At 44.7% G+C, this 17706-nt stretch overlaps 1 protein-coding gene across 2 annotated transcripts in view; it reads left to right on the top strand.

Annotated features, from left to right (window-relative positions):
- Positions 1-17459, top strand: part of LOC110980795 (uncharacterized) — a 29417-nt gene extending 11958 nt beyond the window's left edge. The window contains exons 3-10 of one of the 2 annotated variants that reach the window (XM_022237771.2): positions 2077-2209; positions 4357-4474; positions 6343-6462; positions 7288-7512; positions 9420-9693; positions 10361-12796; positions 13195-13355; positions 13914-17459. In XM_022237771.2, the coding sequence (XP_022093463.2) occupies positions 2077-2209; positions 4357-4474; positions 6343-6462; positions 7288-7512; positions 9420-9693; positions 10361-12796; positions 13195-13355; positions 13914-14057 (3611 nt within the window). In that variant the 3' untranslated portion in view covers positions 14058-17459. Of the gene's footprint in view, positions 1-2076; positions 2210-4356; positions 4475-6342; positions 6463-7287; positions 7513-9419; positions 9694-10360; positions 12815-13194; positions 13356-13913 lie in introns of both variants that reach the window. The other variant, XM_022237770.2, reaches the window with a different exon arrangement.
- Positions 17460-17706: the final 247 nt, after the last annotated feature.

Below are 17706 nucleotides of genomic sequence, written 5' to 3'. Positions count from 1 at the left end.
CTTTTTGCGGGCTTTCTCTTCGGAATGGAGGATGTTTATCAGACCTTGGGGGTAAGCTTTGACCTGTTTTTCCTCAAAACCAAATTGAATTGCCCCATGCTCTAGCCTTGCACGGCAGAATTTGATTTGCAAGTAAAGTGTGCACATCAGACACTTACCACTATTTTCTTTACAGTGCTAGATGATACGTACGTTTACATATAGGCAAAACAGTGTAATAATACAAATCTCCACAAGAGCACATCCATGGCATGACGTAGTGAATAGTACCAGTTCAGTTTCTGTGCTATACAGTAGTAAGCCCGACGTGCAGTCTAACTGTTAAAGTGGCGCTTTGAAATGGGGTCCAGGCAGTACGTTGGAGTCCCACCTGAGCCAGCTTGTGAAATGCAGTGGTTGCCAGAGCAACCATTCCAGTCGACAACGTTCATCTTCCCAAGTGACAAATATCCGATTAGCAATTAATGCTTACCCGTACTCTGTCAAACATATTAGATGCCTAAAAATCACAAAGCTAGAAGCCAAGGCCAGGGACATCACCGGAGCTTTTATGAACGAGTTGTTCAGCTCTGTGTGACTGCAAGAATCCATTTTGAGTAGGGGTAGTGATTAATGCAGCGCCTTGAACAGCAATAGCGATGATCAAGCGTACTTAAGAAAATAAACTTTTATGTATCGTACATTTTTAACACCGGACAGCATCAACATCAGTTGTGTGCGCGTTGACTTGCTATTCTTGGTTGGATTCCAGTGGCACTTGGTGCGTGCTCGTACCGGCACATGTACCTTGAAGTACCAGTCTGCCTGGCCGTAAATTAATGTTGACCGTATCGAGTCCCCTGGTTTGCTGCGGTATGTAGGCCCATCAATTTTTTTCAGTGCCTAGATTTAAGACGAGGCCGGGTTGGAACGTGGATAGGGAAATTGATTAAATTTCGCGGTGCCCAACATATACAACGAGACATTTGATGGATTCCGCTTAGCAAATATTTCTGGAACGGTTTCTCGCGAAGGACAGCATTGCTTGTCGTTTCCTAGGGCGGCGTGGCAACGTTAACGATCCCGGGATGCATATACGCGTTGGGGGAAGGGGGTTGGAGTTTTCCTGTGTGCCTGAATGCGTTGCTGAACATGAGTGTGTTTTAATATCCAGCCTGCAGCTTGCTCATTGAGGAAACAGTTTCAGACTGATCTGGAGACCAGCATTGGAAGTCATTGCTGCTGTGATGCAGCCCTCACATACAATAATACTTACATTAGACACTCTCTTGGTTTTCCTTAGCAACAGAGGCTTTCTGGTCAAGCAGTTGGCCTCAAAGTATTGTCACCCTTGGCACATGGAATGGGTCATTAAGCGTTTTTGCATTGCACGACTTAATACACCTTTTTGCAGAGCGGGTCACATACAGTATATCCAAAACACCCCTAGACTCCTCTCCAGCCAAAGTTGCTTTGAGCTCCAATTAGTTCTTGAGTTGTTCTACAGTGCCGTCCGTTATTTTTCTTAAGTCAGCCTGACAGCAGTGGGTTCTGCCTTCCTCAGTCTCGCTGATTTTGATTTACATGTATATTACAACGTACATGTAGGTGTACATGTATGTAGGTGTCGACATTGGAAGCCAAACTCAATTCTTAAAACAAGAAATTAACCCTGACGGTAAAACTCAGGTGATAATCCTGTACGTGAGATCCAGCCATGAAGAATCTTGGCTTTTGTTCTGCGTTCTTTGCCCTAACACAAAAGTAGAAATGGACTTTCATGCCCATGAAACACAACTAAAGTTAGGGAACTCATGCTTATTCAGAGAGGAAGTTGTGACAGCAATCATTTGTCCAGAAGTCCTTGACCAAAAGGAATAATAATCCTGGTGCTCGGATGCCCAGTTTGTTTTTTCCCTGCAATGCATTGCAAAATGATAGCGCCACTGTTTTAGCCCGTCCATGGCACAGCACTCTGTGCCTTGAATGTTTCAATTTTGTAAGCAACTTGTACCGGACTTGTAAGCCGTTGCCGTGAACACCGGCCGACAGTAAGCTAATAAGAGTGACATTTTTTGTTTGCTTTGCCAATGACAGAATCGTCGGTGTGCCTGGACAGGCGCTTCGTGGCCAGCGTGGTCGCCAACGCTTTCCTCTGCACCTTCCCCAAACAGCCGAACCCCCAGCTCAACAGCGTCAACTTTGACGAGTTCTTCCAGTTCCTCATTTGGTGGGTGGCCTACAAACCTTGCACCCGATTCCTCAAGTCTCCAAGTCCAAGTCGGAGTCCTTGGTGGCCCTGGAGGAAAGCCGTTCCCTCCCCCCCCCCGTGCACGTGTGTTTAATTTGTGCCAACTTCTGAAATGCGCTGGACATGTTGAATGAGGATTCCAGAAATTGTTAAAATACAGAAAATGCTGCAACCTGCGCACTGATCTGCAGTTACCAGAGCTGTATGAATTAAAAATTGTGAGAGGGCCTGACCTTTAGATCCGGGCAGAATTTTTTCTCAAAGCCAGAATGAGGATTTCTTTAAACAGAGCTGGTGCCTCGTCTTTCATTCTTAATTACTTCAAACCCTGAAATTCACTCAAGACTCCAGACCAAAAAGTAAGTGAGGATGAGAAAAACAGGAGATTTTTTTTCCCCATATTGAAGTGAGGCGACGCGTCTGCGTCGGTCCGGGCTTCATGAGCCCTGAGCCCACATTGGGTGAGGTGCTATCCTCTGGTGAGGAAGACCTGGTCTCGGAAACAGGCACGAGCTTTGTTTTGATGATACAATCTCTTTGATTCGTCGCCAAAATCCCTGCCGGAAAAAATTCCACTCCCACCAAAGAGAAATCCTAAACAGAAATATTTTTACAAACACAGTTGATCACAATCAATACAATTGTCACAAAATAAAGCGTAATTAACGAAATATAATTTCAATGGGTGACGATGTAGGTTCATGGAACTCACCCAGCACCTTGTCCCCACAACACTAGCTGAAGGTTACATGTGCAGCCTGTAATGTTATGTTACAATTACCCAATGTGAATACATGTAATGTGGTGAAAATGTCAATTGAATACAGAGACCAGCGCATAAGTTCATTCAAATGTAAGAACATATGCAGAGGTGCGCACAATAATGAAAGGTTTTGTGCTACTTCATGACAGGCCATACGAAGTCAGTAAATTCTGATACATACGCGATGCATGCCGCTAATGCAAAGATGCTAATTAATATTCATGATCTCTACAATATCATAGGACTGGATTTTTTTAATAGAAAAAAATATATACGATTGTGCCCATCAGAAAAATCGAAGGCCAGTGCTGTTTTTAACAAATTTTCAGAACTATCCACAGGAAATGAGAGAAAATTGCCAGTTTTTTGAGGCAGAAATTTTTTTTACCTAAGATCCCTCATAACTGTAGTCAGATGTCCGGCACAGATACACTCAACAACTTTTCTGGTTAATGGTGCAGCAATTTTTATGGAGGTTAAAGTCGGCAGTGCATTATGAATGGATGGAGCTGGGATTATGGATACAAAGATTTGGAATTCAAACAATTTTCATATTTCTTTCGTACACATATCCCAGCCATCACAATGTAATCTCATTCCACCAGGAAATGTTGACAGAAATGCACATTTCAGCAAATCGTGACTTGCAACAATAAGCATCCCCCCTCCCAAAAAAAAATCATTTCCACAATTAAACAGCCCACGGTGACAAAGACGAGGGGTCATTATCTCTGAACGTCAAACTTTAATTGGACCGGCTGACGTCAGTAAAAACCAATTTGTGGGCTTTCCCTCAGCCGTCGCTGACGTACATCAGATTAATTTTGAATTCCCCTGCTTTCATCTGAGCTGTCCGCTGCACAAACGGACAGCAAAAAGACAGGCATGCAAAGAATGGAAGGATCATGCTCAAGCACAGCAGGCCAACGCTTACGGCTCTTGATGTTTGGTTCGAGGGCTTCCTCATAATTGCATCGGCCGGCTATCAAAATCAGACAGAGGCCTACAGTGGGGGTCATTCTCAGCCGATTGGCGGTGCAGCATTCCCTTCCAACGATTGTACATGAAAAGAGTGCTTTTCTACCATTCCTATCAACGCAGCGATCGTATCTGAAATCTTTCCTTTTTGTCTTTGCCTTGGCTCCTAGATCCAATCAGATTCCTCCCTTTGAAAAAAAAAAAAGTTCTGTTTTTCAAATGTACTGTAACTCTTAACAGTTTTCCATCTACCATAAGGCAGTTTGCCATATGTAAGCAAAAAATTAACCGCGGGTTGCCAGTGAAAGGAAAGAAAAATTCTTGTTTTGAAGTGAGCGCAGAATTGAAACTAAAAATTCACACGCATTTCCCTCCTGAACTGCAGTTCTTCCACCAAGAACTCCCAAGCAGCCAAGCTTCGCTGCATCCTCAACTACTTTGACCGACTGGCTGACGTGGACATGGAGAGGGACTTGACAGGACGGATATCCTACATCAGACAGGTGAGGGTCAGGTTGTCCGACTGGGCTGAATTCCCTGGGGTGTTTAAGCGTAAGTCATTGCTTGAAGTACACTACTCAAACATAGGGCTGAGTCAATTCGAATAATTCACTATTTGAATATTCGACATTTAATTTGATGGAATATCCAAATATTCGGTCGTACTGACCGGCAGACTGTTGATGAACAAACCATATACAAAACCAGTTGCAATATTAACACACACAATTTTACATTATAATCACTAATAGCTTCTCATGTCTAGGAGTATCTCCAGCCATGATTTAGCAAAAATTAAGAGATAAACAATACTTTTTCCCTGTTGAAAATGTCTATTCCTTTTTGAATTTGTTAATGGGTAATTTACATTTTGAATTGTTTTAAGATTTCTGTTGCTTTTCATTTGAATCTGCTTGAATCAAGCCTCCATAGTGCAACTTTTCTCATTTAAACCAAAAGAAAATTCTCCCTTTTCATGAATTTGCATTCGAATATTCCAGTTCGGAAAATAATATTGGAATATTTGATAGTCCATCAATTATTCAGATATTCGGCACAGCCCTACTCAAAAAAAAAGTTAAGGACCACTTTTTTCTCGACTTGTAATTTCTGGATGGGCAGTGATGCAAGAGACATGCAACAACTGAAACCCACCCCATGTGAAATTGATTAGAGTGTGTTTGAGGTCATTCAGGACAGGTGTAGAATGTCTCATATGAAAAAAAAGTATACACTAAGTAAAAAGTGGTCCTTAACTTTTTTTTGAGTAGTGTAAATGTAGGTGCTAAGCAAGAATGGATGGATTGGCAGTCAATGTAGTCATATACTGTAGCTTGTCTCTTGATGAAGGTTGTCTTTAAATCTCCGGCCAAAATGGTCAGAACACTCCACAATAAGCATACCTCCCTAGGTCCCCCTAGGTCAATATTGTTACCTCTAGTGGGAGCACAGACTGTGCAATGAAAGGCAACTTTGACCGGGGGGAGGGGCGGCCCGGCCCGGCAAGATTTGGCGTGGAGTGTAGCTGCAAAATGGAATAGCACATCTTGTGGTATATGGTTCAGTGTGTTCTGGTTTGCAATGTACCCCTCCCCCAACTCTGTCTACTTTTTGGCGAAGAACCTTCCAAAATCTTTAAATCCTCCTCTCTACAGGAAGTCTCTCGAGTGCAATCTTTGAGGGGGGGCGTCAGGGCTCATGTAAAGTGACAGTGATTGGCTTGTATTCCTTCAAGCCTGCACAATCCTGAAAAAAAAGAACCTGGTTGGCTTTGACGTCCCCATTGAGTACACTGAAAACTTCCCGGCGCGATGTCTGTTCCAGTGGGCTTGTCACTTTCAGACTGTAGGACAGTGTTTCACACCCAGCTGGTCATTTTATTTTTTCATTCTGACTAAGGATTGGTTTCAAATTGACAGACGTGATAAATGGCTTCCAGCCACTGTTGTAGTCGAGTCCATAACAAGTACCTGCAAGTCTCCTCTAAGTCTATGATAGGTCCAGCACAGGTCATTCAGTCTTGTGAAAGGACATGTGATGGACTTGATAACAACACCGCTTCTAGCTTCAGTTTGGTTCTTTCCTTTGAAAAAACACCTGTTCTGTATTTCTGCTATTGACAAACACCTGTTCTGTATTTCTGCTATTACAAAGCATCTGTTCTGTATTTCTGCTTAAAAAAACCTGTTTTGTATTTCTGTTATTGAAAAACACCTGTTCTGTGTATCTGCTATTGAAAAACAGCTGTTCTGTTATTCATTTGCTATTAAGAGGCAACAAATGTTTTCCTTTTTTGGATAAGCACTTTGCTGTGTATAGTCCAACAAAGTCTTTGGAGTCAGCCTTTGTTTTCTGGTCTGCTTGTCCACAGGTCCTCGGAGAGGGTGAGGCCATGTCCCTGGAGGGCTGGCTGGACAGCAAGGTCAAGCTCTGTCCCCTCACCATCAAGCACAAGGGGCTGATTGAGGACGCCGGCAGTCACGCGTTGCAGGTATGGACAAGTAGACACAAGTAGACCTGACGCCTAGATCAGACACTAAACCAGATACAAGACCAGACACAAAACCAGACACTAAACCAGACACAAGACTAGACACAAGACCAGACACAAGACCAGACACAAGTAGACCTGACACTTATATCAGACACTAAACCAGATATACAAGTCACAAGCAACTGGGCAAGGAGCGACACAGGGAATGCATTTTGTTCACAGTTTTCATTTGAAGAGTTGGTGACTTGAATTCAGACCGGTCCGTCTTAAAAGGTCTCGACTACAACATTTATCACACTCGCACATATGGAAGTCATGCCCATCCTCAACTCTGAGAAGCAAAAGCAGGTGCATTTTGTTAGTTATCGCAGCTGCTGCAAGGAGCTCTCTACTCCTAAAAATAGGCAGGCAGTGGCAAATGTCATCATCACACTTCTTACGAGTAGCGTGCGCAAAGTCTGCAGAGGCAGCCCATGTGTTGAACGCAGCCGCGAACTGCTGCTCCGTGGGCGTGTCATGCAGTTTTGAGAAATATGAGATTGCGCTTACCGCAGGCATCATTAAAGAACTGTCATACAGATACTTGACTGTTGCAAGTCAGTAATCATAGCATTTGGTTGTATATTAAAAGTTGGCTGCCACCTCTTGCTCTTTTTAAACTCGAAATGTTAATCCCGGAATTTACCGTCGGCTATTGGTTAAGCACTTGACTCCAGCACAGTGCAAATGTTAACAGATTATTAATCGTAGTTTTCTGACTGAGACAGACACGGTGAAGTCCACCCCTCGTAATTGACAGAGAGATGCTTATTGCCCTGACAGGTGGATTTTGCAAACCGGTTCCTCGGCGGCGGCACACTGCTGGCCGGCCGCCAGCAGGAGGAGATCCGCTTCTGCACCTGCCCCGAGCTGCTGGCTGCCCTGCTCTTCACCGAGAGCCTGCAGGACAACGAGGCAGTGGTCGTGGCAGGGTTCGAGCAGTTCTCAGAATACATGGGCTACAGCAGCACGCTCAAGTTCTCCGGTGATCACAAGGGCTGCGCCGAGGTGAGGCGATGAACAGAGATTCGGTTTATCGGCAATGTGAATGGTTACCTCCCTCAGTGGCATAGAAGCGAGAGAGTTGGTGCTCATCTCTGTGGATGCCCAATACTTGCACAGTCATTTGTAAAAGTTTAGGACCATTCATACAAAATGCATTAACCTGAAGAAAAACCAAACTTAAACCAATCAATCATGGCAACTTATGTTTATTTTCAATGTGTAACCTTTAAGTATCTTGGTTAAACAGCTATTTGACGACATTTCCATGATTTGAAATGTTAACAGTCTAATATTTAGTGTGCCGTCCTTTATTTATGATTACTTGGACTGGCTTTTTTTACCTATGCTGCCTTATAGACAAAATGTCACACAAGACCTGCCTTTGCAAATAATTTCATTCGAATGAGTATAAAGCACTTCACTGATGTTATGCACCACTGAAAAAACATGTTAAGTAATCATTCAGTGAGACAATGTAATGCAGGCCCAGTGACACAAATACCGATAAAATTCCAGGTGGTCTTAAACTTTGGCAAATGGCTTTATGTGCCGGTGATACAGACAAGCCTCTACAGGTGCATAATGCTTCCACAAAGTAACTTCTTTCCACGTACAAACACTCTATCATATTTTCACGGACCTCTTAAACCCCCCGTTCAACCCCAAAACTGCCAGAAACCACTCAACGTTACTTCTGCCAGAAGAGCACCTCAGCATTTTACAGATTAACCATTTTGTGCCGGGGTGCCTGGTTTCGGGCGCATAGGTTTTATACACAAAGCCGGGGAGCCCGAAACCGGACAAAAGAGCTGGGCCTTGTAACAAAAGACTGTACTCGGAACAAAAATACGAGCTGCTGGGAATTGCCAACATTTTTTCAGTTGTCAATAGTGGAGGAAATCTGTTGTTGTTTTGAAAGATTATACCACTGTTTGTGGCATTCAGCGCAAGCGGATTACCACTGGGCACCAAAGCGCTCCTGCGCTCCAGTGATCAGCGATACAATACTGCTGCAAGCTAATCTGGCCCCTATTGAAAAGATGCCAGCTGCTCACTGTGCCAGTTTCGGGAACAAAAGAAAATTACATAACACTGCACAATCTGGGCTCTTTTTACAAGGTGGCAGGCCTGGCTGAAATACTCAGGCATCAACAGATGTTGTCTGTCAGTTTAGAGTAGCTGTCTGTCAGTTTAGAGTAGCCACCAGACAATCATTCATGTGGGCGCAAACGTCCAATCAAAGAACTTGTGACTTTGTGAAGAATTTTGGAAACAGAAGAAAATAAAAAAATTACCCGGCCCAGCAGAATCAGCATGGATAAATGGGCCCGGTGCAAAGTGGTTAACAGACTCATCATTCAGAGTCGTGCAGTGTAATGCAAACGCTAATTGATTAAACCTCTGCACTAAAAGGCTTTTGCTGTTACAGTCTGGAAATTGGCATCCAGCATTCCGGTAATAGTCGAGAATCCACCGGACTGTAATTCGGTGTAGAAACAGTGAAAAGAAGACACCTACGTGTGCTTCAGGACCCGACTCCTTGTAATACTGCCTAGGTGGTTGGAAATAATATCCGCTGCAGTGTTGTCATTGGAAGTTGTCTGCATGTGGACTAGAAATCAAATTATACGTGTAGCTTTGACACAAACCATTTCGTGGGTAATTTTCATCCCTAATTGTGAAATAGAAAGCTGCATGACCCTCTCAAGAAGGCTGCTTCAGACTCTGCAAAATGGTTTTTGATATTAAATCAAATAATAAAAAGGAATCCAAGTATTCACCAAATTTTAACTCAATATTTGGTTCCATCATGGCCGTAATCTTCAACTTTTGGGGGCTGAATTTGCCTCTAGCTCAGCAAGTGAACAGAAAAACAAGAGTGTTTACTCATGTAAAATTTTACCCTTCAGAGAAACTCATCTGGCGACCTTAACAACACCCTTATTGCGATCGACGCCATGCCCTGGACTGGCTACCTGCACAACCAGTACAGACCGGAGCACTTGCTGCGCGAGCTGAACAAGGCCTACGTCGGCTTCTGCTACCCCAAGGCCTCGGAGGCGAGCGTCTCCACTGGCCAGGAAGAGGCCGACAGCAGCAGTTACCACGACGCGCTGGACCAGTCCCTGGTGTCGACGGACGGGGCTGAGTTTGAGACGGCATCGTCCGGAGATGATCGCAGTCGTAAGTCAAAGCATTTCCTTGTCAATAAATGATTGTGAGTTACCTTATGAAGAGTTTGAATGATCGTCTTAAAACCCAAAGACAGTTTTGCAGGGCATTTTAAGAAAACAGTCCCGTTTTGCACATGGATTCAGCAAATTATGTTGCATGTCAGATATGAGTTACTTTTGTCAGGTTACCTTATATAGTGTAGACAGCAAAGACAATGCTGCTTCAGTGTTGTAGTCGAGATCACTTAAGACCTTCGCAAGACCACACGAGGCCAGCACAATACCAACACAAGGCCTCCAGTCTCAATTCAAGTCACAAGCTATTCAAATGAACTGCAACAAAAGCATTCCTTTGTCAGTGTTCACACTGTTACCTGTGACTGGTCTTGTGTCTGTCTTGTGTCTGGCCTTGTATCTGACCTTGTGTCTGGTCTTAACTACAACACTGTGCTACTTGCTGGTTTCCTATAAAATGGATGGCAGTCCCACATGTGTGAACCCACGCTTATAGTGCAATTCAGAAATCTGTATTTAGTTCATTTAAAGAACAGCGCATATAGCGGTTGTATCCCAAAAGGGGTTTCAGCAGGTAAAAGCTCTTTCTTTTTCTAACTAGAAATTTTTCCTCCTGCTTAATTCCCTTAAGAAATCACAAAGGATTGGTTTGGATTTTTCAGGGAAGTCTTCCTGCAACTCCACCCTACAGGCCTATGGAAGCTCCCTGAGTCGCGCCATCACGGACATCGCCATCAAGGATGTCACAGGCTCCTATCCCCGGCCCAGCCTCCCCCGGGATGAGTCCAGTGTCACCTCACTCAGCACCGTACTGACAGCGTCCAACGCCTCCACGCCCGTCAACGAGGGCAGCCCCAGGAAGCTTCCGGGAATAGCCGGGGAGGTTGCAGCCCTAGAAGGCTATGCCACTGGGTTGGCTCAGGACGTCCTGAAAGAGGGTGGAGCCAGTGGAACAGGAGAGGGTACCCGCAGTGACGCTAATACAGAGGGTTACAAAGTAGAGGCACAACTTGAACACCAGGCGATGACTTTGGTGAGAGAAGTCATCTCAAGTGCCGTGGGTACAGTCCGGGAAAGGAATGAGCAAGATAGCCCTGAGAAGGCTACAGCAAGCTGTGATGGGGAAAACAGCAAAGAAGAATCACTGAGGGCCTCAGGTGATGCTGTTGATGGCGCTACCTCGAGTGATGTCAGAATGAGTGGTAGCACCCTGGCTGTCATGGCCCCTCCGCTGAAGCAAAACGAGTCCCAGGCTGGGCTGGAGTTCCACAGCGGCGAGTCCCGGAGTAGCAAGGGCTCCCTGGCCGACTACAGCATCATCTCCTCGGCCTCCGGCCAGTCCTCGGACGGCTTCGTCAAGCTAAACGGGGATGCCGATCTGGCGTATCGACAACGGCACCCTAATCAGGCTTTCTCAGCCGAGGTCTTGGCTGCTGACATCATGCAGGACGCACTGGCAACGCTGCACAAGCACTTCAATATACGCTCAGGTATCCCCACGACCATCTCCAGTGACTCTCTGAACCTGAGCGAAAGCCACTCGGAGATGTCTGCGGCGAGAGATCGCTCGGGCTCTTTCGACATGCTCACAAGTGGCGATATCAGCAGCAGCCCGTCATTGTCTGAATATGTCCGGGTCAACCCTTTCAGCCTTGATGGATTGGCGGAGGACATCATGTCTTCTGCATTTCAGCAGCTGCAACAAATCCTTGAAGAGAAGGCAAGCAGGGATATGAATGGCAATCAGAAGAACAACAAAATGGTTATCCTGTCGGATACGGACGAAAGTCTGAGAAATTCTCTGAATAATAATGCGCCAAGCGACTATGAGGCCCTTGCCCAGGAAGACATTAGGAATGGAAACACGCTTCGAAGCAGCACTCAGGATAGTATCAGCCGAGAGGAGAATCGGAGAACCGGTGCAGCTGATAGCTTTGCCGAGAGATTGGTCGGGCATGTCTTCAACGACTCTCTGCTCGACTTGCAGAATCAGAGTCTCCTGAGCAATAACAGGGTGCGGCATCATGAGGAGCCCGACACGCCTCCGCCATCCCCGACAGACCCGGCCGAGATGGAAGCCAGCCTGCAAGCCTCCCAGTCCTTCGACAAGAGTCTGGTGACCATCTCCGAGCAGCCGGCCATCGAGGAGCCCCAGCCCCTCTACCTGGGTGATAAGCGGCTGTCAGCTGACTCATCAGGCACGGAGAGCAGCCAGTCCCGGGAGGCGCGCATCCGGGAGTGCGCCGAGCAGCTGGTGGCCCGGACGCTGCCGGAGTCCATGAGGCTCCTTGGTGGGAGCGCCCAGACTACCAGCAGCTCCAGCTCCCGCCGGACCTCCAGCCCCAGGAGCTCCATCCCGGACAGCTCTAACCGGTCCAGCCTGGACTGCTTCACTGAGGACCTGCTGCGCATCGGCAACATCGATCCTACCGGGAAGCGGCCCAGCCGCACCGAGGAGAGCCTGGCCTTCTTTGCCCAGGAGATCAAGCGGATGGCAGAAGCCGAGGAAAAGTCATCCAAGAAGCAGAAGGAGGACTTTGCCGACTTTGCCATAGAGCTGCAGCGGGGTAGCACCCGAGCCCAGCCTGATGAGAGCCCTGCGATGCATAGTCAATCCCTGGAGGTCCTAGCTGACCGTTACTCAGTCCAGGTCATATCTGATGTATTCGTCCAACTTTATGGGGAGCCGTGGTCAGAGGCCGAACACTCTGATCCAGAAGAGGAAAATGAGATGCAATCCACCAGTGAGTGCGTTCTATCTGTCACAGAGCGCCCTCAACGCCGTCCTTCAGAGCAGGACCTAATGAGCCTGGCATCCAACCTGGCCAACTCCATCCTCGAGGCTGCGCTCAGAGTGTACCGAGAGGAGCACCTGCATCTGCCAGATGTGCACGTAAACCTGGATGCTGGGAGTTCCGACCTGGGCCACGACCAGTGCTCGCCTCCCGAAAAAGCCGATGGAGATGCAACAAGTTTCAAGACCTGCACATTAGACGAGTTCGCTTCTGTGACTGTGGATGCAGCCACCGAGGAGGCTTTCACACACCTGACAAAGTTCCTGAAGGATGGAGGAAGATTGGTTCAGGAAGTAGATGAAGGTGACTTATTAAGAGATCGTAATCAACTCCAAAGCCTGCTTGTTAAAAGCCCCAAATACCGTACATACTGTAAAAAGTTATCTTGTAAAATATGTGACCTAATGATATTTAGGTGGTCCCTGCATTAATTCAATTACAGGCCAACCATAAAATCAAAAAGGGGTATTTTAGGTGTCATTATCTAGATTCTGATAAAGCACTGGCATTGTGCTCCCGAGATCAGAGGTTCAAATGCCACTGCAGTCAATTTCTTCATTCAATTTCACGGCTATATTCCAAATTTGTCAGTATCTGAGAATTTTTTTCTCGCAACAAATCCTCCAGAATCTCTCAACAGATGTCGGGGGGTCCTGAAGGCTTCTGATCCTAACATCTGCTTTATTTCTGTGTTTTTGCAGTAGGGCCAACGGGTCAGAGGCCGATTTCCACGGGTAATTGGGGCTGCGGGGCATTCGGCGGTGATCCGCAGCTGAAGTCACTGATCCAGTGGATGGTGGCATCGCAGGTGGGCTGCCCACGGATGATCTACTACAGCTTTGGGGACGAGCGAGTCAGCCGGGTGAGAGAGTCAAGTCTATCCCAAGCCAACATGACTCCTCGAGCTTGTGTTTATCCCCATTTCCTCGGCATTAATACCACCGAGAATATTTCTAGTCAATCCGGAAGGGGTGGTGGTCCAGGCAAGTTACTCCCCCGGCTAATGTCAGAACCCGTTTATCCTCCTGGGTGGAGAGAGGAAAGAGGGGGTAAAGTGCCTTGCCCAAGGACACAACATGAGGCCAGCAGCCAGATTGGAACCCCTCACCCTCTGATCATGACCAAACACTTTTTAAGCTTGATGCAAAAATTGCTTTGTCAATGTTCGTTGACGTTGTGCAAACGAAGTCTTCAAAACAAGAAGGCTCAACAGAAGATTGACAAGTTGCTAAGAACAATTCCGTATTGTTCACAAGGGTCCGGTCAAGTAACCGCCGTGCACGGTCAAAGTTGTTAATTTCCACATTGAATGGGAATGAAACATGCGTACCCTCAGGTGTTAAAGAAACAACGTCCCGACACAGCAGTATTACTACCTCACAATTGAACGGCTGTTTCTCAATTACTTTTTCCTCCACAGCTGCAGCGAGTGGTCACCGAGATTACCTCCCGACAGTGGACGGTGGGGGACCTCCTGGGGGCAGTGCTTGACCACAGCTGGTTGACCCTCAATGTGGACGCCGAGCCGCTCAACCTGTTTGACCGCATCATCAACAGCGGATAATGCCCTGTCTTTCTAACCTAAGCATTCAGCCAGTCATCACTGGCCGCTGTACTTTAAATGAATCCAGAACTATATTTGCAAAAGAACATTTCCGAGGTCGCTGGAGTGGAGTCCATCACAAGTTCAGTTACAGGTCCTCTTATAGATTGTGAGGCCGTGTCCGAATCAAGCGGCTGCGGCTAAGGCTAACTCATGTCTGTAGGAAGTGGCTGCAGCTGCCAGCCATCGATTTCTATAGGTGCGTGTGTTACTTCAAGTTGCAGCCACAGTGTTTGGACACTTGCAGCTGAGTCTGCCTGTAATCCCAACAACTGATTAATTGTACAGTGACTACTGGTGTGTTGTGTTGGTGAATAAGCATTCAGCAACGCAGCAGACCATATAAACTTCTACACATCGGACAAGAGAAAATACACAGAAGATGGAATCTTTAGTAAACACAGATGGAAGTGTAATCATGTTTGAGTAACAAAACAAGCTCCTAATCGAATAACTATTAATCAAAAATGTCGCTATGATACGCATTAATTGGCCAGAACTGTGATTAGCAACCGTATGCTGGACAGTATACACTGTCGTATTTTTCATTAAGAGACAAATCTCAAATCCCTTCCTACATTGAAATTGTCTCTGTGAAAACACTTAACTTGGTCAAATATAACTACGCCACTGAATTATACGTATTTTTATGTATGGTGCTATCATTCATTTCCTTTAACCATCAAAGAGCCGGGGTATTTTTTACCATCGGGGGGTGGCAGATTCTGCTTTTAAGAACTAGGCCGACCAGTGTCGAATTTTTAAAAAACTTGGCATGCATGTTAAAACACTCCTTATCAGTACAACTGTGGAGTTCAACTCAATCTGACATTTAGATCTGGGTTCACAGTCATTTGAAGGCCACACGTCACGTGTGCCAGCCGGCGTACATTGAGCTCGATACAAGTATACATTTTCGGCCGATCTGTTTCGGTAAAATTGGGAGCTTCACAAGAACAGTGTGTTTGATATTCACCAACCTGGTGCCAAATACTGCAGAGAGTTACTGAATACACTTGTAAAGGCTCGGCTCTTGAAAGAACGTGCACTGTAGTGATACCAGAAAAAAAGGTTGAGGGGATTCTCCCCCCCACGGCTCTTTGAAGGTTAATCGTTTTAGCTGCACTCTTCTTGGCTGAATACTGAGATACTTACATCGAACCAAAGACTGCCCTTACAAACTCCCAAGTAACCTTAAATCCAGACAGTCTGTAAGTCAGAAGCTGAAGAAAAGTTCACCTTAAAAAAGATTCCTCTTTTTCTGCAATGATTATAATGCAACCTATTTATTAAATCAGCGTTATCTGTTGAATCACGCGGTTTTAAAGGAATCAATGTTTAGATCCCTATCTTTGTAAAAAAAAAGCATTTGAAATCATGTCAATCAGTGTGATGAAAATTGGATACCCCAACTGTGAGGGCATCATCGTGAAGACAAGCGATGTTTAACATTTATGCATTTAATAGAAATCTGTAATGCACAGTTTTATTAAGAGGCATTTACCGAGTCCACCAAGTATGCTGAAAGATTAAGTAACTGGACTAATTACTGTGGCTTAATTTTTTGTTTTTAAACCTGTTGATTGTGAACAGAAATCTGAGTGTTTGTGATGTGGGGGGTTTGATGAAAGTGGCCAGGTTTTGTGGCAAAAGGGCTTGCTGCCAAGTCCAAATCTTAAAGTCTGATAATCTTCTGATGTCTAAATGCACAGGCATCCGTGTGAAGTTAAATGTGCAAACACACATATTCCAGTTCACCCAAACCGCTTTATTGTCCATTCAAAAACTTTGTGTTTCAAAATGACACCATACCTTTGTGACAAAAAAAGTCAGGCTCCAACCCATTGTAGAGTGTTCAGTAAGTAAAGTGGATCTGGGGATCATGATCTAAAATGGCTGCCTCATGTATAAATCCAATTCAGGGATTCTGGGGAAAAAAAAAGAATTTGACCTACCGTACCTCGTCATATTCTAGGGTAATTTTTTAGATTCGGGAAAACTACAACGACACCACTGCTGCGTACGCTTCCTTTACTGATTTTAAAAGCTTGGAATAGACAGCAGCCTAATGAGTCGCTACAGTGTTTAAAAAATCCAAGGTCTTTCGGGAGCAAAGCACGCGAGTGAGTCAGCGTATGGCTGCGTGGATAGGACAGACTGCCATGTGCGCACGTAGCTCTTCCCAAACAGCCTCCATATCAAACTGGTTTATTGCGGTTGACCTTGTCATGTAAACCCTTATGCAGAGTCGAGCAAAAGAAGAAAATTGAACCGACTGTGTTCAAGAGTTAATGTGCAAAACACGTTTACCACTCTCACAGTGTCACCATGAATTTTTCTCTCACACTCAAAATAGTCCTGGTTATCCCAATGTCTAATGGATGAACATTCTCCTTCCAGTTTTAAAGTCTGGTTATCATTTTCCAGATTTTGTTAGAACTTTGGTTTGCTGTGTTTCAGAAGTCTGTAATTTTACTCAGCATTATCATTTTAATGTTAAGTTTGGGTTTCGGGTTCTGTTTTCTCTAAAGCTTTTTAAAATAACATAATGGCTAGCATCACTATATTCTCCCTAAAGTGGAATCGGATATTTATGGTGCATATTTATTTATAGTTACTGCAATTCAAAACTGCCGATATTTGCCTGGTCGGTTTTTATATCTTGTGTTTTGAAAGAGTCGATACACGCGGACTTAAAGAGCACCAAGGTTGTCAGATTCAACAATTGTGCTGTGGTGGAGAGGCAGTCTACAAAAGCCAGGCAAAAAGTGTCATTCCAAGTGAACCCTTACTAAGGCATATGACCCTATCAACGATCAGGCTTGTAAAGCTTTGGATTAGAAATATTTTACAATCAAGTAAAGTGTAGGTTATTTAGTCTTTAAAAATAATTTCATTTGATTCTATAGAAAGGAATATCAATTCCAACCAGCTTCTCCATATTTTGAAAACTTAGACATGCCCACCTTGATTGGAAATTCAGAAGTCAATTACGATGTTAAATGAATGAACCTAGTGCAGATTCGTGTTTGAAATATCATATTTGGTGTTTAACTTTTGGCTAAACTTTCATTTTGTGTTTGAGTGGCATGACACACGAGCTTAATATAATTAATTGCATTTATTTTTTTATATTGGGAAATAGTGTTGGTGTGCCAATATTTGTAAAGACGTCTAATATAATGTAACATTTCAATTTTTTCAGTACAAAATATCCATGGTGGTTGCATATATATAGATTACAAGTCCAGAATATTTGTGTGCACGAGTGTGCTACTTCAATAATCTGTAGTAATTAATCATACATTTGGAGGAAAAAGTGGAAAGTAATAAATGGAATGGAAAAGTGACTAAAACATTGAATCAGTTTATGGGACTGTGTTAACCTTTGTGATAATGTAAGTATTCTTTTAATGTTGTTGGCTGTAAAAATTTCAGATAACATTGGCACCACACCCGTAAGTGTAAACTGTCCATTATAAATTTTCGGCGAAATGCCACCATCGCCTTTTTCCCCTGCCTATAACCCCTGATATGGTTAATTGTTTTTCAGGAGAGAGTTATGGTCATGATTATGCAAACTACACAGTTATCCAAGTTTTAAATGCCG

This window comes from Acanthaster planci, linkage group LG14 (assembly GCF_054643075.1).
Source record: "Acanthaster planci isolate LZ-2023a linkage group LG14, COTS_SCS, whole genome shotgun sequence".
Lineage (NCBI taxonomy): Eukaryota > Metazoa > Echinodermata > Asteroidea > Valvatida > Acanthasteridae > Acanthaster > Acanthaster planci.
The sequence above is the reverse complement of the archived record's forward strand: the minus strand, read 5'-3'. Positions and strand labels throughout refer to the sequence as shown.